This window comes from Magallana gigas, chromosome 6 (genome assembly GCF_963853765.1).
Source record: "Magallana gigas chromosome 6, xbMagGiga1.1, whole genome shotgun sequence".
NCBI classification, from domain to species: Eukaryota; Metazoa; Mollusca; class Bivalvia; order Ostreida; family Ostreidae; genus Magallana; species Magallana gigas.
Window position 1 is genome coordinate 4,423,725 of NC_088858.1, and position 22,312 is coordinate 4,446,036.

A 22,312-nucleotide genomic window follows, 5' to 3' on the forward strand; every position below is an offset into this window, starting at 1 on the left:
GAACAAATTATGCCATTAAATATATATAGTAAATATCAAATACACAGACATGCAGTCTCTGCATTTTCAACAGATTGGATTAAAATGTGTGTCATTTCTTGGAAAAATGTAGGTAATCCAGTAGTCAACACACTAAATTGTTCATTCATATCAATTTTTACATGTTTTTAAATATTAACATTAAACATAAGAGGAATATTCATTTTCTTTAACAACATATAGAAGTATTGTTTTAACCTCATAAACAATAGAAAAAAATTGTGGTTGAGTATTCAAAATTTTATACACATACATAATTTCTGAAATCTTCACAAATGTAAAACAAGTAAAATAACCATTATTCAGATCTGTATATAAACTGGCAAATAACTTGAAATAAATTGATTATGTACATGTATCATATTAAGACTCAGAAACAACCTACACCATGACTAAAGTGTCAAATTGGTAACAAAGATAATATCTTGGATGTGATGGCATCTTCCTTGATAAACTTGACAACATATCAATTCTTGGCTTTTAGAATATCTTTATTACTGTAATCCAACTTTACTAATGACTAAAACCAGCTGATTACATGAGTATTGACAGTCACTCATCCACACTGAAGTTGCTGTTCAAGTAAAAATCTCTACATCAATTTCAAAAATGAATTCCAATATATTTAACAAAACTCATTATAACATAGCAAAGTTGAGCACTGTATGTGCTGATGGCCACACGATTATTTGGGCGATAAATTCAATGACAGAGCAGAGAGTTTTTGTAGAGACTGTGGCCTCTCTTCTACAAACCCTCTCAGCAAATCCCAATAAATATCCACAGCATGGCTCAGAGCACCATGGGATCCCTGTGCCCAACACTCTGCAGTAATCGCTGCCGCTCACGGTTCATGCTGGAGAGGAAGGCTTCCTTCTTGTGGTACTGGTAGACCTTGATGAGGGACAGGACAGACAGCACCAGCCAGCAGATCCAGCACAGCCAGGCACCAAACTGTAAACAACAGTCAACACATGAAGTATAATATAACACAGCCAGGCACCAAACTGTAAACAACAGTCAACAAGTGTAGTATAATATAACACAGCCAGGCACAAAACTGTAAACAACAGTCAACAAGTGTAGTATAATATAACACAGCCAGGCACCAAACTGTAAACAACAGTAAACATGTAAAGTATAATACAACACAGCCAGGCACCAAACTGTAAACAACAGTAAACATGTAAAGTATAATACAACACAGCCAGGCACCAAACTGTAAACGGCAGTAAACACGTGTAGTATAATATAACACAGCCAGGCACCAAACTGTAAACAACAGTCAACACATGAAGTATAATATAACACAGCCAGGCACCAAACTGTAAACAACAGTCAACAAGTGTAGTATAATATAACACAGCCAAGCACCAAACTGTAAACAACAGTCAACACATGTAGTATAATACAACACAGCCAGGCACCAAACTGTTAACTACAGTAAACATGTAAAGTATAATACAACACAGCCAGGCACCAAACTGTAAACGGCAGTAAACACGTGTAGTATAATATAACACAGCCAGGCACCATTATGTAAACAACAGTCAACACATGTAGTATAATGCAACACAGCCAGGTACCAAACTATAAACGACAGTAAACTTGTGTAGTATAATACAACACATCCACAAACTAAACTGTAAATGACAGTAAACATGTAAAGTATAATATAACACAGCCAGGTACCAAACTGTAAACAACAGTCAACACGTGTAGTATAATACAACACAGCCAGGCACCAAACTGTAAATGATAGTAAACATGTGTAGTATAATATAACACAACCAGGCACCAAACTGTAAACGACAGTAAACTTGTGTAGTATAATATAACACAGCCAGGCACCAAACTGTAAATAACAGTAAACACATGTAGTATAATACAACACAGCCAGGCACTAAACTGTAAACAACAGTCAACAGGTGTAGTATAATATAACACATCCACAAACTAAACTGTAAATGACAGTAAACATGTGTAGTAAAACACAACACATCCACACACTAAACTGTAAATGACAGTAAACATGTAAAGTATAATACAACACAGCCAGGCACCAAACTGTTAATTAATAACTGTCAACATGTGAAGTAAAACATAACACAGCAAGGCACCACTGTGTAAACAACAGTCAACATGAAGTAAAACACAACACAGCCAGGCACCACCGTGTAAACAACAGTCAACATTAAATTAAAACATAACACAGCCAGGCACCACTGTGTAAACAACAGTCAACATGTAGTAAAACACAACACAGCCAGGCACCACCATGTAAACAACAGTCAACATGAAGTAAAACACAACACAGCCAGGCACCAAACTGTAAATAGCTGTCAACATGTGAAGTAAAACACAACACAGCCAGGCACCAACGTGTGAACAACAGTCAACATGAAGTAAAACACAATACAGCCAGGCACCACAGTGCAAACAACAGTCAACATGTAGTAAAACACAACACAGCCAGGCACCACCGTGTAAATAACAGTCAACATGAAGTAAAACACAACACAGCCAGGCACCACTGTGTAAACAACAGTCAACATGAAGTAAAACATAACACAGCCAGGCACTACTGTGTAAACAACAGTCAACATGAAGTAAAACACAACACAGCCAGGCACCACCGTGTAAACAACAGTCAAAATGAAGTAAAACACAACACAGCCAGCCACCACCGTGTAAACAACAGTCAAGTCAACATGAAGTAAAAAGCACACAGCCAGGCACCACCATGTAAACAACAGTCAACATGGGTAGCAAAAAACAACTCAACCAGGCACCAAACTGTAAACAACAGTCAACATGAGTAGCAAAAAACAACTCAACCAGGTACAAAACTGTAAATAACAGTAAACATGTGTAGTAAATATAACACAGCCAGGCACCAGTCAACATGAAGTAAAACACAACACATCCACACACTAAACTGTAAACATTCAACATGTGTAGTAAAATACACACAGCCTGGCACCAAACTGTAAATAACAGCCAATACAACTCTACCAGCCCCCCCCCCCCAAAAAAAAAACTTGTAAACAACTCTCAACATGTGAAGTAAAACAACAAACACAATAAATCCACCCCATCCTCAAAATTGTAAACAACAGTCAACATGTGTACTAAAACTGTAAAAAACAGTAAACAAAACACAACCACCCCTTCCTCAAAACTGTTAACAACAGTCAACATGAGTTGCAAAAAACACAACTAATCCAGGCACCAAACTGTAAACAATAGTCAACATGAGTAGCAAAAAACAACTCAACCAGGTACCAAACTGTAAACTAGTTTCAGCTAGTGCCGGAGTTGTGGTGCATGTGCTTCATTTTGAAACTATTTGGATAGGGATAAGATTTGCTAAGGAATAGTCATAACAAAATTCAAAACATAACCACATTTACAGAACCTACCATTGCAAAGGAATTGTTTATCAGCATGGCAATTGTGTTTACATACCTGGGCCATATTCAGTTCAGAAAACATGTTCCTAGTATAAATGTTGGAGTCAATAATGAATTCATTCATTTCAGTTTCCTCACACCTGTAAAAGAAAATATAAAATGCACATACATGTATTCCTGGGCACATGTGACGGTCAGAACGGTTCGAATACCGGCGCCAGTTCGCTCAGTTGGTAGAGCACCTGACTAGAGATTCAAGGGGCCTGGGTTCGAATCCCGGTCTGGTCCGTCTTTAGTTATCCCATCCCATTACATTTGGTGCTGTGACCAACCCCTGGAACTGACAGGTAAACTTCTGCCAGGGGAAGAGCCTGGGGTGATAATCGAGGGTGAAGATCATTTAAGGGGGAGGAATGTGACAGTCAGAACGGTTCTAATACCTTCGCCAGATAGCTCATTTGGTAGAGCACCTGACTAGAGATCCAGGGCTCGGGTTTGAATCCCGGTCTGGTCTGTCATTATTTCTCCCATCCCATTACACACATAAGAACCTGAGTCACCCTTTAAGAATACATTTTTGTTAAAATATACCTGTTACTGTATATTATTAAACAAAATCACCGGTAATAAAAATACAGTGTATTATACAGCTTTACTTGAATTAGCTGGCTAATACAGTCAATTTAACATAACATTATTACATTGTATTACGTGTAAAATGACAATATCAAAAATTTCTGAAAATTAACATTTTGATTTTTTCAGTTCTACCTTGGATAAAACATAAAATATTCAGTAACAAATAAAAATTTAAAAGGCATGAACTATGACCTTGAAAATGGTGAGTTGTATCCGGTCAGAGTTTTGCACCACCTGTGATAGCCCACACTGAGAATGAGGGAGCAGATGAATAGGAGTAGGCACATAATGATGCAGATCACACAGGTCACAAAGGCATCTACCCAGGAACTGAAAGAGACATCAAAAAAGGGTACACATAGTGATACATATCATAGACTGAGTCATAAAGGCATCTAGCTATCAAGGAGCTAAGACAGACATCAAAATAGGGTACATAGTATGGATGTCAATGAGTTTTCAACAATTGATTAATCACTATTATGTAAAAAAAAAAAAACCCAATTAAAACATATTTTAACACTCCAGGACTTCCGGTCATAGAGAGACAAATATTCTGGTATTGTCACAAATTACAGTCAGCTTGTACCCAAACAGACTCTTATCAAATGGTCCGCATGTACCCAAAACTCTGTGGTCCACTCGTACCCAAATATTTGATTACCACTTCAATAGTCAACTCATACCCAAAGAAATTTTATGCGTATAACATTACAATTACAGTAATACTTTCTTTCACAGGTATCACTGAGTGTTATAATGATATGCCTGCCTTCAAAGAATGAGGGAATTTAAATAAATTTTGCAATATAATTAATCGGTCTAAGAAAAAGATGCAAAATAATTGCATGTGAGGGTGATATAACTATTTCCGGTGAAGCATAACTGTTTCCTGGAGGGCAATGTAACTCTTTCTAGTGTGATTCAGCTAGGGCATAGAAATGACATTTTCAATTTGAAACATGAAAAATAATTAATGTACCAGTAATGATAGTGGATCTAACTACATGATTTGTCAGTGGATTGAACTTCAGTGATAAATATGGGTCATGTGCTCAACTAAAAATTCAATGTAACCATCACCTAAACGTCACAAGATAAAATCTAAAAATAACAATTTGCCTATGCCAAGGCCATTAATATTGGAAGCACATATTAAGAAAAACTTTTTTGTAAGTTAAATTGTTGACAACTTGACATTACCCTGGAGTGCATTTCATGAATATATTATCAACATATCAATTGTGAAAGAAATAATTTGCACATGGTTTAATTCATTTGTATGTACCTGTCTGTGTTTTTGAATAGATTTACGGATTGCCATACGATGAAAAATACTGAAAGAATCATGGCAACGATTCCAATAAATATGGAAAATCCACAGTCACTGTGCAGGCCCCATTTTATGTCCATCAGCATCACGTTTCCCGAGCTAAAGTTCCATGTTCCCTTAGCTCCAAGCAAACAGTGGCCATCAAACTCTTGCAAGTTTATCGAGACTGGAATAAAAATGAAGAAGGATCCCAGGAATGACACTAAAAATGCTATAACTTGAGACAAGAGGAGTATGTTTCCCATCCCCATGGTTGTTCAAATTCTGTCTGTCACGTTTAACGCATCTTCCTCCGTTCCCCCTTCATATATACTTCTCTTGAGACTTCACTGACTTGCCCAAGTTTTGATCAAAACATTGAAGAGTTCCACAGCTGTTACTTCCGGTTAAGTACGAAAATGTCGCTTATGTCTGGCGACGAAGCCAAAGAAGAAATCGAGGAGCATCAGGGTAAAGTAACATTATCGTTGCAGAAACAGTTTAAAATATAAAATTATTGTTGGTTTATGTACCATATGCACCCTTTTATAAACGTTGATGATGCGAGATTTGGATTTATCATTCTACTTTCGCTATATGTATGTGAGAATTGTTTGGGTATTTAAAGAGGTCTAAAAATTATATGCAGTCAAGTTGTTTTACATTCATTTGTATGTTGTCTTTTATGTTATCGACGATTACAAATTAATCATCAATAAGGTGTTGCAGTCAATAGTGGAAGTTTTCATATCTGACAAATATTTTTATGCAAGACATGACATTTATGATTGCCTACACAGGAATTTACTTGTATATATAAGAACACAAATTATTGTCTGAAACGTAACTAGTTATAGAAAAACCGGCAAAACTCCAGATAAGTAGTTGATGGTCATTAGTTTGAGGATCATTTATAAAAGTTTGGCTCTTTTTCACAAAACGGTGTCTCACTGTCAGTATTGATCTGTTTCCTTGATGAAATATCAAAATGCGTTCCCAAAAGATGTACAATACATTTAAATTTATTATTAATTTATTCATGGAATGAAGTGCTGGTTTATTTTTCATGTAAAATTATAGTACAAATTAAGAGCTGTGAATAAACTGCTCATATTGCCTAATGGATCACAGTATTAGTATAATCAGAATAAACATAAATATAGTTTAAAAAATTAAGATAATATTGTATCCTGCCAATAACCCAAAATGTGACAGATATCTGTGTGAATCAACCAGATGTCGATCCTTTTCAGAATAGAATAAAGACAAGGAGAGAATACAAAAAAGGAATGCTGGCATTGCTTTTCAAATGTTTCTGATATGTTTACAGTTGTTCAGGGAGTAGTTGAGGGATATGAAGCGGAGGGAGAGGAAGTGAACACAGAGTTGGACAAGTACTGGAAGGCAGTGAGGGACAACCCAGGGGACTTCACCGGCTGGACTTACCTCCTACAGTATGTGGAGCAGGAGGTGAGAGATTCTATAACAACTGGAAATGTTTGTAGTTTGAAATCTGTTTAAAAGACGGAGATGAACAATTCATGTACAACTTTATGGATATTTGTAGAAGAAACTAGATCAAGCCAGAAAAGCTTATGATGCTTTCTTTGAGCATTACCCATACTGCTATGGCTACTGGAAGAAGTATGCTGATATGGAAAAGAAACAATCTGGAGCAGAGAAGGCTTTGGAGGTAACTTGTTTCTTTTAATCAAGAAGCTTCTAAATATACCCACATAGTGGCAATTACACTTTAAACTATTGACTTTTTCTCTCAGAACTTATTTATTCACAAATCTTTAACATAATTCTTCATTGATTTGTAGGTGTTTGAAAGAGGAACAAAAGCCATTTCCTTGAGTGTGGAGCTCTGGTTGCATTATATAACATTTTACACAGAGGAGTTTGGAAAATTAGAAAATGGGGAGGAAGGAATTCGTGGGTATGTTCCTGAAATGTTATTTCATGCTAAATGGCCCCAAAACAGATTTTTGCATTTTTCACATTCTTGAGCATATATGTTAACTAGATAATCAACTTAAGATATGATGTTGTATGAGTTTCTCTTTTTTTCAGTGTCTTTGAGAAGGCTATCAATGCTTGCGGTAAAGATTTCCGTTCTGACAAACTTTGGGACACATACATTTCTTGGGAGGAAAACCTCATCAAGAAGACAGCTCTATATGACCGAATATTACAAATTCCCACTCAACTGTATAGTCATCATTTTGAAAAGTATGAGTTTGTTCATTTGAAAAAAAAAGTTCTAAGTTGAGTTTTAAGAGAACATGTATTTATATTTGTAAATCACAGTAATCATACATGTAACTACTATGAGCTGAACAATTCTCTAATTTTAGGGTTTTTAATTTAGGGTGTACCTGTGTATAAATATAAATATGGATTGTTGTGTAGACAACTTTTGAACTTATATTGTAGTTTCAAACACCATGTTCTTTCACATCATCCCAAAGAAATCCTTACCCTGGACAACTTCCTACAGCTTCGTAAGGAGGTTGTGGTTGGGACATCAGAGTTGAATCCAGAGGGAGAAGGTGTGGGAGATGATGGCCCCCCAGGAGAAGTCGGACCGCCAGGGGAAGATGCCCCACCTGGAATGGAAATAGAGGGAGAAAAAGTATGTATGGATTTGTTAATGATAACAACCTGACATTGCTTCCTTTTTATTGGTGATGGAGACCCAGTTTATATTTTGAAGAGCAGTAATGCTTGGGTTGATAGAATTCACAGTAGACTTGTATTATATTGTATTGTATTGTATTGAAGAGTGATGATGATGAGGCTGGAAAACTCCGAGACAGAATCATCAGCGTTAGGGAGGAAATATTTAAAAAAACTGAGGATGAAGTCAGTAAAAGGTGGAACTTTGAAGAAGCTGTAAGTAATTCATTGCATTTTAATGTTGCATTCAACATCAGCATTGTGCTGTTTAAATATAATATTGACGCAAAGTTAAAGATTGTTGATATCATTGTGTTCATGTATGTATTTGAATGTTGGTAGATCAAGCGGCCATATTTTCATGTGAAACCACTGGAGAAATCCCAGCTGAAGAATTGGAAGGACTACCTGGATTTTGAGATAGAGGCTGGGGACCATGAGAGGGTGGTGATTTTGTTTGAGCGGTGTATGATCGCCACAGCTCTGTATGAGGACTTCTGGCTCAAGGTAAAATCTCCTTACCAAAACAAACACGTCAAATCAACTAGATAAATAGTTATCTGTGTATAGTTTGTATATAGTGAAATAAGAACAGTAATATTCTGTCATTTTAGTATGCCAAATATATGGAGGACCACAGCGTTGAGGCTGTTCGTCTAGTGTACATGAGAGCTTGCAGGATCCATCTTCCAAAGAAACCGTACATAAGTTTAGCATGGGCAGCTTTTGAGGAAAGACATGGTATGCAAATTATTCCTTGGACTCTTGCTACCTCTTTTTTGTGATTTTATGAATTTAATTGTAACTTTATGGTGTGTACCTGTACAATTGTGTTGTTCATTATTTGTGAAATTACCATAGTGTTCATATTAATTTTTCTTTTGTAGGAAACTATGATCTAGCATCACAGATCCTGTCGGAACTGGATAAGAATGTCCCTGGGTTGGTGATGGTGAATATGAGAAAGATCAGCCTAGAGCGGCGGAAGGGGAACACAGCGATGGCTGAGACTCTATTCCAGGAATACATCAACGGCGCCTCCCAGCCAGAAATCTCCTCCTTCTTCTCCATCAAGTTTGCCCGGTATCTCCTAAAGGTAAGGGAGCACTGCTCACCAGCAACCACCGCAGGGCCTAGTTCCTAGACACTGCTGTGTGTATGCTTTACTCTAACACTGGATTTACTGCTGATTTTTCTCTGTATGTCACTGTAATTTCCTTTACAGATAACCAAAATCATGTATTATGGCAGCTCTTATGAAGAACTTGAATGTTTATCATGGTACTGTTGAATATAGCTCTAACTGATCAGATATATGTGTGCAACTGTATTATTATGTTGTGTGTTACATGTATGACTTGAAATGGTGTTGCCAACATGGTTTTTACAAAATCTCCTCTTTTTCAGATAATTGGAGATACAGAACGGGCACGGGCCACTCTTCAGTCTGCTGTTGAAAAAGATAGGGTAAGACTAATCCCATGTAATCGGAAAAATCAGACACTCGCCAAGTGTGTAGCAAAATAATAAGCACAGCTTAAACGGTCAGGTTACTTATCTTTCTTATCATGTTGATCATTATTTTCAGTTGGAACCTTTAAAGCTTATGAGTTTGGCAGCTCTGAGGTAATGCTAATGTGAAACAAAGTCTTGTAATCTTGTCGTCTTACAGAGGACAGCTTGATGGTGATGACAGCCCAGAGTGTATAGACAAGGTCTTTGTATGGAAGGCGTTTTGTATTTTTCAGGGTAACATAAAGCTCTACCTGCAGCTGTTAGATCTGGAATACCAGTGTCGACCAATCAGTGAGGAGAATGTCATCAAAATCTTTGCCTCCATTTTGGACTGCGAGAACTTTCCTCTGGAAACAAAGGCCAAGATGTCTCAACGCAAGCTGGAGTTTTTGGAGGACTTCTGTGCTAGTATCACAACGTATGTATCCTCCAACTTTGCGAATTGGCTTTAATTTTTGATACAATTTACTCTATGTTTGCAACTTCTGACACTGCTCTTGTTTGGCACTTTTGCCTCTAATCTACAACTCCATATAAGCTCCTGAATCTCTTTCTGAAAAAATATTTTTGAATTCAATGAATAAAACTTCCTGGCAGGGGGTAGACTATCTGTGCCATATGCATGGTGCAGCTTTCCTTGCAGAAACATTCTTTCGGTAACTTTTGAGTGTCACACAAGCCACCCACTTAGTTTTAGGCTTTTTATTCCCATGTTTTAATTTTCAGAGGCATAAATGTTGCATACCATTGCTCAAATGATGAAATTCACAATTGAAGATAGTTATATTTGCTTAAAATTTGCATACAGCAATTAAGACATGTCTTTTATTTAATAGATTGAAGGAATCCTATGATGAACATCAGAAGCTGATGAAGGATCTCCACAATGAGAGGAAGAAGAGGCCCAGTGATGCTGTATCTAGGTAAGAGATTGGTTCCTAACAAATCTCAGAGAACAGATTAGTAGTTCATATTAAACCAACATTTTCACATACCTGGATTGAAAATATCGTACAATGTGTCTGTACAATGTACTATCAACGTTAAGTTACCCACAACAGAATGTAGTATGACCTTCTACTGGATTTATCAGTGCTCTGAAAGTTTGAATACCTAAAACTTGATGTGGTATATCTTTACACAGTAGTTTGATTTTTGGTGTTTATGTAATCTTTTGCCATTCAGTGAAGAACCTGCCGAAAAACGGCCAAAAGTAGAAGCCACACAGAACGGATCGGGTGATCAGAGTCAAATGACAGGAGCCGTGGACCCATACTATGGTCACTGGGGGTCCTACGCAGTAAGTAGATGCCAAGAGTTGAATATAGGGTCTCTGGGCGTCTTTAACATTGAATTTGAGTAGACGCCAAGATTTGAATTTATGGTCATTGGGGGTAATATGCAGTAAGTAGACTAAAAGTGTTAGATATTGGGGTTTGTATGTAGCAAGTAAACTCTTAGAGTTATTAAAACATAGGATTAGGTGTTATATGCAGTAAGTAGACTCTTAAGAGTTGAATATGTGGTCCCAAGAGTTGAATATGTGGTTGTATGCTGTAAGTAGACTTCATGTGTAGAGTATAGGGTCATTGGGGGTTGTGTGCAGTAAGTAGACTTCAGGAGTTGAATCTACGGTCCTGGAAGTCCCATGTAGTATAGTAAATAAATTTCCATTAGAATTGAACTTGTTTCTTAATTTTTAAGCTATTTATTTTATTTGTGCTGTATATTGGATGTCTGATTAATCCCTACCTCTCATTTACAGAACAGTGGCTACTCCTACCCTCCCCAGCAGTGGGGCTATGGACAGCACTACTACCCCTCATGAAAGCAGCTAGGTACTGGGCGTACTCATCACTCATCATTGCTCATCAGATTCTCATGATTAAATTGTGATTTATGTCCAATATGTGCGTCAGGAAATAGACTCTTATGAAGAAGACAAGAATTGTGATTTGTAGATGTATGACATTCTATTTTGTTGTGTTGATGAACTTGTATTTTAAGCCTGCATCATGGTTTTTATGAAATAAAACGTTCTCCTAATGCAGAGAGATTCACAAATAAAATTGTTTTGATTATACATATAAAGTTTTCAGTTGTTGATATATAGTTTAAAAAATGATTGGGATCTGACTTTTCGGGCAATAATTACCGGTATACCTTCTAAATATTGACAAAATATTATACAGAACAGTATTTTCAGTTTTGAGCCTAAAACAGACAAATATGAGATAATTACTTACGAAAGGAAATATGACTGGATATAACAAACATCAAATTTATATTTAATTTTATGACTTTTAATGGATATACCAGGTACTCTAAATGTTGATGTTTCACTATCTGAAAGTCTGAATTTTTCACAGCTTATGACTACAGAAACAACCTAAACCTAACAAGAGCTGACTCGTCAACAATCTACAAAAAATTATTCAAACTGTTGTATCGTCCGAAATTTCAATATTGAAAAATATTAGATGATGAAAACTACATTTATTTTGGTATGGTTGAACATGGATTTCAGTTTCAACAGTTCACATTGACAATACATCATTCATATGATCCTGCAACTCCTATTAGAATATTTTCTCCTGATTCCATTGGTCTGTAGGACTTGAGCCATAGTAAATCAGCCATTGTGATAATCACTGAAAGAAACAACAGGATATGAGTTGTCAAGGAAACCGTGAACTTTTTAGAAATATACATAAATTCTGACAGAAATTGTATTTTGAACAGAGTAGAGAGTTTTGTCCCTTCCATTACTAGCTAGCCTAGTATTTTGAACAGAGTAGAGAGTTTTGTCCCTTCCATTACTAGCTAGCCTAGTTGTTTAGGTCATGCTTACTGATTTCTCCCTGATGTAACTTGGCTGGAACATCCACACAGGACTTGGTGCAGGGGTCCTTGGGAGAGAGTGCAATCTCAAACTGACCCTTCATAGCTATCAGCATCAACAGGGGTGTAGAGAGGGGAATCTAACAATACATTAAATACATACAATATGGAGGAGTTTAATAAAACACTTGTATATGTACATGGTACAGTTGTTTTAACTGTAAGGAAACTGCAAAAGCAAACTTATAGTCAAATAAAGATTTTAATTTCTTTAAAAAATCAAATTCTTTTTTTTCTATTACATCGAAGTGGTGTTCCAATGACCCCTTTGAAACAAAAATCCAGTTTGTGTCAGAAATTTCCACAGTCTGAGGCATGAAGTATGGTCTTTGGTACAAACTTCTGAATGCCTTTGCTGAGTCTTTCATGCAGTTTTCCCTGAAAGAGAACAAGATCAGATCTTTGTTTCGTTAAATGAGACTAACTAGACTTCAGGTTAACTTAAAATCATGAGAGATTCGACTCCATTGAGGGAAACTCCTCAGATGATGTTACCTGTAATCTTGATGTGACTACCAACAAGTCTTAAGCAATAAGCTGATTTGCCCGATCAAGATGCTGTGTTCTCTTTTAAAATAAAAACAAAAACCCTATAAGTATCTTGTTTAACTTTGTGCTTTGTTTTAACACTTGAGATCTGTAAATCTTGTTATTACTTGTGGAGACTTGCAGCTCTGTGAGATGAAACACCTATTGAGAAATACTATTATTATATAAGATTTACCAATGTTTGTGAGATTTGAGCACAACTAATCAGGTGAGACTAATCATTTAATATCTTTTAAACAAGACTTACAACTCAATATCTACTGAGTAAGACTTATCAGTCTTTGTAAGAATGGATACCTATTAAGTGATTGTGAAGTCTAACACCTACTGAGTGAGATACACAGAGAGACTTCCTAGTCTTTGTGAGATTGAGAGAAACTTAACAGTCTCTGTGTGATTAAGAAAGATTTACTAGTCTGTGTGAGATTGAGTGAGACAAGTCTAACTTTGAGAGAGACTTACTATTCTTTGTGAGATTGAGCGAGACTTACCTATCTTTGTGAGATTGAGAGAGACTTTCAAGAGTATGAGATTGAGTGAGACCAGTCTGATTTTGAGAGAGACTTGCTTGACTTTGTGAGATTGAGCAAGACTTACCAGCTTTTGTGAGATTGATAGGGACTTGCCAGCCTTTGTGAGATTGAGAGGGACTTACCAGTCTGCTGAGTAGGACTCCATGTTTGAGTTGACGGCTTGGTGTAAGAACACATGGAGGCCGCCATACTTTGTATCTGAATGGAAGCCACATACTGGGTTCTTGTACAGAGCTTTATTTTCTTTGTAAGCCTGGAATAAATGTTATCATTTTTAAAAGTAGTTTCTAACAAATACACCACATTAAAAAATATTCTCTATCTATCCAAACCTGGTTTTAATATATTTGATTTTCCTTTCTGTTATATTAATGGATTATTTTATGATGAAAACTGAACCTTGTAGATGGAATGAATATTTATCTGCAGTTTCTCTTTTGGCCAGTCCTTAGTTCCATCTTCTACAATTACAGGGAGCTCCATCTTCAGATAATTCTCCGTGAAATCCCTAGCACTCAGGCCCGTTCTTCTCTCCACAGTCAAAAGGTCTTTACAAATCTAAATTAACAATTTTAACATCTATATTTCATTACAACAAATTAAAAAAATATTTGAATGTTTTTTTTCCTTTAAAACAGCACAAATGTTACAAATAAATGGCAAACAAGTTGTCTTACCAATAACCAACTTGAAAATTGTAAAGTTTAAATTACTATTTTACAAATTACTGCATTGAATTAGCATTCATACTCTTTTATATTGAGACTACATAACAAGAGTTATCTGCTCTGTCCTGTGACCTACATCACAGTCCTCCTCCGTCAGCTGTAGCCCAGCGTAGAGAGGGTTGTCAACCATACACTCCCACTGGTGAACCTTTGTCCAGTCCCACACAGGAATCAACTGTCAACACAAAGAAACGCATTAAGTATGCATGGAAAAAGTAACCTGCAGGCAACACGACTCTCAGGTTAACTTTTGATTTAGTTCCATCATTGAAATCTGAATTCTACCCATGTATTTCATCTGCAGTAAAGTTGTTAACATATTCATTCTAAATTATATCTGCAAAGAATGGTTCTAGGTGATATGTACTTTATTGCCATTTCTTGTCACACTATAATTACAACATCTGCCTCCTGCGATTGTGTGGTCCTCTTAGCATATCAACTACGTATTTCATATATATCAACTTTTGGTAAACAGTAACCATGTGATTCAGGCTTTGTACCAATCCATGAAAGTATTCATTTACAAAATTATTTATCTCATGAAATCAAAAGTCTCAACCTGGCACAAAGTAAATAAATCATCTTGTGGTTTTTTTTTTATTCTATCATTTATTTATTTATTGAATTGGACACCTCCATTTCATGTGACTTAAATGATCGAGAAAATAAGTTTGCATAATTCATATGTTGTCTTTGACAATTTTGTTTCAACTGAATGGAATAATAATTGTGATTACAGTAAAACTTGGTTATTCAATATAGCAAATTCCTTGGAACCATTTGATTCACTTCGCTCACAACATCTCTAATTCCTCATTTTTCACCTTTACGGGAAGTCTTAAAATTAATTTGCAATATTTGTAAATTCGTTATAATCAATTGGTCCAATTCGTGATAACCATAAAATTGATCAAGAATTTTGCCGCAGACTCCACAAAACTTAGCTATGTTTGAGATTTTGCTATATCAGTGTTCGTACTAAGCAAGTTTTACTGTACGTACTGCAAATTTTACCTATAAAAGACATTTTAATTAAACATTTTATTGTCAATAAGTTGATCTCATCCACATTGAAATTTCAGTACCCTATAAACCACCTTAATTTGTTATTAACAGTGTATGTTTTTTCAACATAAACTGGTATGTATGAACACAGATGTTGTGAAGTAGGTTTGAGTCCCATGTGACATTCTTTACAATTCTCCATAAATACACAATTTTAAAGAGTTCACACTGTACCTTAATTTAGTGTGTGGGGTATTAATCAATAATGAATATTAACAGCTGTCACTAAATTTATATTGATTAATACATTATTAACCATCCAATTCATCTAAGTGTCGAAATAGAACGGAGTATTATCAGTATAGAAATGTTTAATTCTTTGCATGAGAGCACCTGATCATTTACAGCTGTTACAACTCACCAGCTCCTGTTTACAATGAAAGTTTTAGAGAGGAAAAAAAGTAATCTAATCTAGTGGGATTTTTATGATAAAGGAATGACCATTAAGGAAAATTGGAGATAATAACAAGAAAACCCAGATGGCTTTCATTAAGGATCCCAAGGAATTAAAGGTTCACTATTTGATCCTGAGACTACCAATATATTTTCAATACTAAAATAATGACACTATGTTCTTTCAATACATGATGATGAACTGAACAAGTTTTGTTATGAAATTTGTAATTCTTTAAGAAATGACATGGTGTAGATAAGAACTTCTTAGTGAAGTTCTGGTGTCATGCTCAGGATTTACTTTCATTTAGCCATAACTTCTATGTAACTTACATTGAAATAATGTATACAGTGAAGCAAATTCACAATACCAGTGTATATATTAATGTTTTCCTTCTTCAGACTTTAAAATATGCTCATTGAAGTAATATTTATAGTTAAACAAAATCTATAATTTCCATATTGTAAATTAGAAGTGATTATGAGTATCATTTTAATAAATATGACATTAAGACCCTGATTTCTTTTGAGTGACATATATGTCCCCCTTTTTGTCCATATGACTTAAAAATTGATTTCAACATTGAACCTATAATATGGGATCTTCTGTGCAATTTTCAACACATTCCAGTTTCTATATATGTTCATTTTATTACTACATCCTTCAACCTGTAAATATTAAGAGCTTGTGTCACAAAAAAGTTGGGATTTTTTCATAATAGTTGTTAGGACACATAACTTTTTTTTAAATATATTATAATAATAGTTATGTAACAGTCAGACCGGTTGCATTGCAGGTTACTAGAGATTCAGCAGGAATGGGTTCAAAACCTGGTCTGTTCTATTATTATTCCAACCAGGTTAAAACTCCTGCCAGATTAAAGAACTTGGGGTGCTGTTCTTCATATGCAAAGGAAAGGTATGTGATGAGTTTGAACACCACCCTGAGATAGCTCAGTTGTAGAGCACCTCAGACTAGAGATTCAGAGGACCCAGGTTAGAGTCCTGGGCTGGTCTGAGAGAGAGATATAAAGAGAGAGAGAGAGATTGCTGATTATCCATAAAAATTTAGAATTTTAAGTGAAGTTTGCAATGAAGAGAGAAAATGATCACTTCTTATATTTTACTGAATAGTGACCTACCTTAATTGCAGTGATCCTGCATATGGCAGCAATTAACTTGAAGGCTGGATTAAAATGATACAAAGATGCCAGAACAGCTATAATGACTCCAAAATAAATCATTTTTTTCTTCGTCTTCCGCCATGCTAAGGAATCAGTGGCTCGTATAAACGGCTCTGCTGACTGCTGTATCTGTTGCTTGCTGTACCCGGAGTTGATGCAAAACTGATGCAGCAGACGAATTTCTCTGTCAAAATATTCTAGTTTTTCTTTTAAGCTCATTTCTTTCTCTTCGCCCTCAGTAGTTGGTGAAGTTTCTTTGTCGGCCGGCATGGTGTTCCTCTATTTGGTCTCTCCTCTCTCAGAATTTTAGTATAATTAACGTTAACAAATCGATATTTCCTATCTTCTTTCCTTCCTTTGCAACAGGTGCGATGAGTTTGTAACTTAAAATTGTGTATCTTGATCCCGATGTACACATTTACTCGAACCCGAATTTATATGAAAACTTTTCAACAAACTAATGATTTGTGAAAACAAATTGATTATTTGTTGAACAAACTAATAAAGGATACTGCTGCGACCCTAATACGTTATATATTGGGCATGCATGAAAGTTTATTAACAGAAGAAAACTATGAGAAACAAAACAATTTATGAAACGTCGGAACTAATTGAAACAGGCACATTAATTAAGGCGAAATGATTGGTGTGTTGTTGGTTTTTAGTATATAGTATTGTCGAGTCTGTTCATATTTAAGGTGTTATGACACATCTGTCGATACTAATGTGGATTAAAGTACATTATAAATAAAATGCTTTCACCGGTTTAAAATTTTTAATACATGCATTTATAGTTTACAATACCATAGTCTGTCCCAAGTTATTGCTTCCATCACTTTTTGATGATTTTTAATAAAAATACACATACCTGTAAAAGAAGTACAGTTGAAATCTGTGAAATGGAACATATCCAAGATAACTTCATTGACAAATTATCCCTTTTCACTCATAAAAACTTACAGGAAGGAAAACAAATTTCTTACGGAGATTTATAATGGGAAATGTTTACATCTTTCTCCATTCGGAAGTACTCGGGACACCTCGCGCAATTTTTCAACGTTATCATCCGGGCTTATTAATGGCTGATGCAATACAAAATCTCCGTAGACTTTTTATTTTGGGATGTGTATTCAAACCTGAAGAGGGGGCGTTTCAAAACAGATAATCTTGACATTTTTCATATTAGTGGATGAACGTAGTTTGAGCATAAAGGTATATATATTATTGTCGAAATATCAAGCGAAAAGTGATGGAAGCAAAAACTCGGGACGGAGTTTTTTTTTATACCAAAAAGTACGTTAAAAAAATATTTTTAAAAAGGAAAAAACAATTATTAAAAGCCCAAGCAGAGTTCGAACTCTTGACTTACATATACGTAGTGAATACTCTAACCCACTACGCTACGCTAATAGGTAGCAATACTGGGAAAGAAACTATTTTTTTTAAATTATACTTATTTTTATTATTTCGATAAATAATACGTCACAACATTGAGATATTCCAAACCACCTTAAGGTATGATATTTCGGGGTAGACCCGAAGGTCCGATAACCTGTATTCCAACAACGCAAATAGCATTACAGCTAGGTTTCCAATGTGAATGCGACTAAAATTGTGGAGCTACATGTATAGGTAATACTCAATTTTTTGCGTGTGAAACATCCTACTCCCCCTTTACATTTATTGCTGTTTTTACATCTTTAGGAAAGTAAAGAACAGCAAAAAATAAGATACATGTACTATGATGTAGTTAGTGAGAAATGATGTAGAGAGAACCCTTATCAACCTGGATTACAATATTAGCAATGGATATGTTACTCCATTATTGGTTGTTAGTTCCTACAGCATAAATATTGCGGTATAATCGGCTGTTAAATTTTACAGCATAAATATTGCGGTATAATCGGCTGATAAATTTAACGGCATACATATGACGGTACTATTGGCTGTATTTTCTTCAGAATAAACGAGTGCTTTCCATTTAACCGGCATCGCCGGATTTGCCGGTGTAACGAAGAATATTGACCCGGGTTGAAAATGGACCCGGGGGTCATTTTTCAACGTTTAATATTGACCCGGGGGGTCATTTTTCAACGTTGAAAATTGAGACCAAAATCGAGAAATTTATACCCGGGGTCATTTTTCAACGGTATGAGAAAGATTTTTCTAAACACTGATGACCTCGACACGTTGAAAATTGATCCTGTTGAGAATTGACCCCAACCTCAGAGTTTTGATCTGAACTGGAACTTACTCTACACGGTTTAAATGTACAATCATGCACATATTTGAAAGTATCAGTTTTAAAAAGTTTATACTGTCCGATATATATGCGGACGTGGCTGATTTCTTTTAGGTTGATATGTCCGATTAAACATTTAATTTTGAGACTGAAAATATGATATCCATTTATTATTACAATACTATGTAAATAAAGCTAAGAAGATGACCGTTTGCTTCTGAATGGAACAGACGAGTAGGGCTAGAACACTTTTTGACATAGAATTGGTTTTCACTCCCTCGTGTAACAGAATTTAAAATTTAAACTTGTCATAATCTCTGATAAATACATCTAATAAATGTATGGCCCATTACCGTCACTTTTCAGGCAATTCAACAGAGCTCTATTCAACAGGCACCTGACGTTGTATATTTTTCTAATAATTGAAAATATATAAACTCTATACTGTTTTATTGGGTAAAGGGTATATATATTTATATTAAGATAAAAGGATATAATGTCATATACCTATGCTTAACTTAAAAAAAGTCAGAATATTTCCCTGACAAAATAATTAATGAATGGTTGTCATATTTTTATCCTTTTTTATATACATTTGTATACTGTATTATACATATATACACAGCATATACATATTTATACATGTTTTAATTTTTTTTTTTTACGACTTAACAATAATTTTTCATAAACTTGTCAGATTAAATTTATTGAAGCACCATTTAATTTTCTGCATATGCAGAGTCATCGTTCTTTTTAAAAATGCAATTTATTTCTATATTTTGAGTTTTCAACTCCATTCTTTACCTGTAAATTAGAAACACAGGCAACTGGCGTAATATATTTTCTCAAAATTAAAAACATATTCCCTCTACAACAAAAATGTTATCATTTTAAAAAAGTAGGTTTGCATTTATATATACAGTCGGAGGATGGTTGATCTAATTATATTAATGGTATACATGGAAAGGCATGCAAAAAGTTGAATATATTCAGATTATTCAAGCACACAATTGATAGATACATGTAAACACTTGTTAAAATTCGTCTTTTATCAGACCTAGATTGGAATATGGTGATGTTGCGTGGAGCAGCTGTATCGAGGGAAACTCCGAATTGCTTAAACATATACAAATTGAAGCAACCAGGACAGTGACAGGGATCAGAGTTAAATCTTCTAAAATCATTTTATATAGTGAGCTTAATTTGGAAACCTTACAATCTCGAAGGGATAAACATAAACTAATTATATTCTACAAGATTATAAATGGTTTAGCACCACAAGATACGTTAGATTGAATTCAATCATATTTTCTTAGGTCGAATGAGCTTTTTTACTATCTACCACTATATACTTATTACAATAGCTTTGCTCCTTCTACACGTAAATTATGGAATAATCCTCATGCAGAAAAGAAAATTTCATCAACTTCATCTTTCTTTAAGTCAAAACTTAAAAAACAAAATATACATAGAGCTTACAAACACTCCAGTTAAGGAAATAGGAAATATTTTACGTCCATTACGGAATAAAGCTAGTAAAGCTTACATATTTAAGGATTTTTTAACTGATGAGAGTTGATGTTTATACTGTGTCTGAATCTTAAGGAAATGTGATTTTTCCCCTAGATGTTCAAGATACACTCAACAAGTATCCCCTGTCTTATATACACATAATATCAATGATATTCTGTATACTTGAAATATTATATTCTTATGACCATAGATAATTTCTTCTTGACTTTGTACGCTTGATGGGGTTTACATAGGATAAGACTGTTATCGAATCCATTTAATAATTTGAACATTCCGTTCAATAAAACACGTTTAAATTAAATTAATGATGTAGGTGACTGTGTTAGGAAGGTCAACCATATACCCCAATGCTTCTGTATGATCTTCTACTACATATTTCTATTCAAAAAATGCAATTTACCAATTTAATGACAAAAACAAATACTTTTAGTAAATTTATGTTCAATTTTTTGTGATTAAAGCAATTTAGAAACTATCAAAGCAAAATTATTTTATTGTATTAGGTTGCTAACTTGCTGCAGATTCCATGAAGTAGAATTGTTTATGCCTACAAAAATTAGCGATTTGATGATATTTAGTTACATCAGAAGTTATCCTAACGGAACAAATAAAACACTAAAAAAATATCGGCTTTCAAGATATAGTTACTACAGCATTGTTCATGAAAGAGTACATGTTAGCATATCATAATTTTGTAAACTGTTCTTGGCTGGATGGGTGTGAATACAAAATTCAGATAGTCTCAGTTTTAACAAACTGGGTGGGTGAAAACACGAAAATCTCAATACGACATACTATAAATTTTGTATTTACACCAACCCAGAAAATTTACAATGAACAATATCAAAGTTTCAATCTACTGGGTGAACGTAAAACCAAAGTTGAACAATATGACGTATTGTAATTTTTTTTTAAATTATTTATATTTGTACACTTCTCCAGCGAATTAAAAAAAGGAGTTCTACTGAACTGAGTAGTTTAACGTGTAACCATGTATACAAATATTCTTAAAAACATATATATTTTAAAAAAAATATATAGATATCACACAAAACAGCAATAATACGCGAAAAGTTTATCATGAATAAAATAGTTATTACAAATTTAAAGGGATAATATGTAAATTAAAAAAATCATCATTTAAGTCTCATTTTTAAACCCCCCCCCCCCCGTTGAAACATGTACATGTAAATCTAAAGAATAAATATGTAAAAATGATAATTTTTAATTAAATAAACTCAAGTTATAATATTGACTCGTTAATTTGTGCTTCTTCGCTGTTGAATTTTGAACCGGTTTCATGATCAAAATTCCACGATGCGGGTCAGTTTTCAACGTATTAGGGTCTTTATTTAACACCATTGGTCTCAATATTCAACGTTGAAAAATGACCCCCGGGTCAATTTTCAACCCGGGTCAAAATTCTTCGTTACACCGGAGTTGCCTTCGTGGCCGATTGCTGGAACGCGCGTCGCCGGCGAGCGATTGTGGCAACGCAATATACCGTTGCCGATTAGGAAACAATATGGCGTCGAAGTTATCATATTCTACAAAACCAGTTTTTCTAAAACTACAATTTGT

General features: G+C 34.9%; 3 protein-coding genes across 4 annotated transcripts; 1 reads left to right on the top strand and 2 right to left on the bottom strand.

The window, feature by feature from the left end:
* Window positions 1–277: 277 nt before the first annotated feature.
* Window positions 278–5,675, bottom strand: LOC105343006 (transmembrane protein 179). 2 transcript variants are annotated; one of them, XM_066087294.1, is made up of 4 exons: window positions 5,380–5,675; window positions 4,284–4,421; window positions 3,508–3,592; window positions 278–993 (listed from the first exon to the last, which is right to left on the bottom strand). In XM_066087294.1, the coding sequence occupies exons 1-4, from the start codon at window positions 5,673–5,675 to the stop codon at window positions 832–834; spliced, it is 681 nt and encodes a 226-aa protein (XP_065943366.1). In that variant the 3' UTR covers window positions 278–831. The 2 variants fall into 2 exon arrangements, with proteins under 2 accessions (XP_065943366.1, XP_011448452.3); XM_011450150.4 differs by lacking the exon at window positions 278–993 and adding an exon at window positions 3,219–3,275.
* A 64-nt stretch (window positions 5,676–5,739) lies between these two features.
* LOC105343005 (pre-mRNA-processing factor 39) lies at window positions 5,740–11,683 on the top strand. Its single transcript, XM_011450148.4, has 15 exons — window positions 5,740–5,874; window positions 6,734–6,873; window positions 6,971–7,096; window positions 7,230–7,345; window positions 7,480–7,638; window positions 7,843–8,041; window positions 8,191–8,301; window positions 8,428–8,592; window positions 8,700–8,826; window positions 8,973–9,181; window positions 9,493–9,552; window positions 9,834–10,018; window positions 10,437–10,523; window positions 10,786–10,900; window positions 11,366–11,683. Exons 1-15 carry the CDS (start codon window positions 5,823–5,825, stop codon window positions 11,426–11,428), a joined length of 1,914 nt encoding a protein of 637 aa, XP_011448450.1. The 5' UTR covers window positions 5,740–5,822; the 3' UTR covers window positions 11,429–11,683.
* LOC105343008 (hypothetical protein) lies at window positions 8,456–17,349 on the bottom strand. The gene is made up of 7 exons (XM_011450154.4): window positions 16,915–17,349; window positions 14,388–14,486; window positions 13,983–14,141; window positions 13,706–13,836; window positions 12,744–12,879; window positions 12,452–12,581; window positions 8,456–12,251 (listed from the first exon to the last, which is right to left on the bottom strand). The coding sequence occupies exons 1-7, from the start codon at window positions 17,224–17,226 to the stop codon at window positions 12,154–12,156; spliced, it is 1,065 nt and encodes a 354-aa protein (XP_011448456.3). The 5' UTR covers window positions 17,227–17,349; the 3' UTR covers window positions 8,456–12,153.
* Between the last annotated feature and the right edge of the window lie 4,963 nt (window positions 17,350–22,312).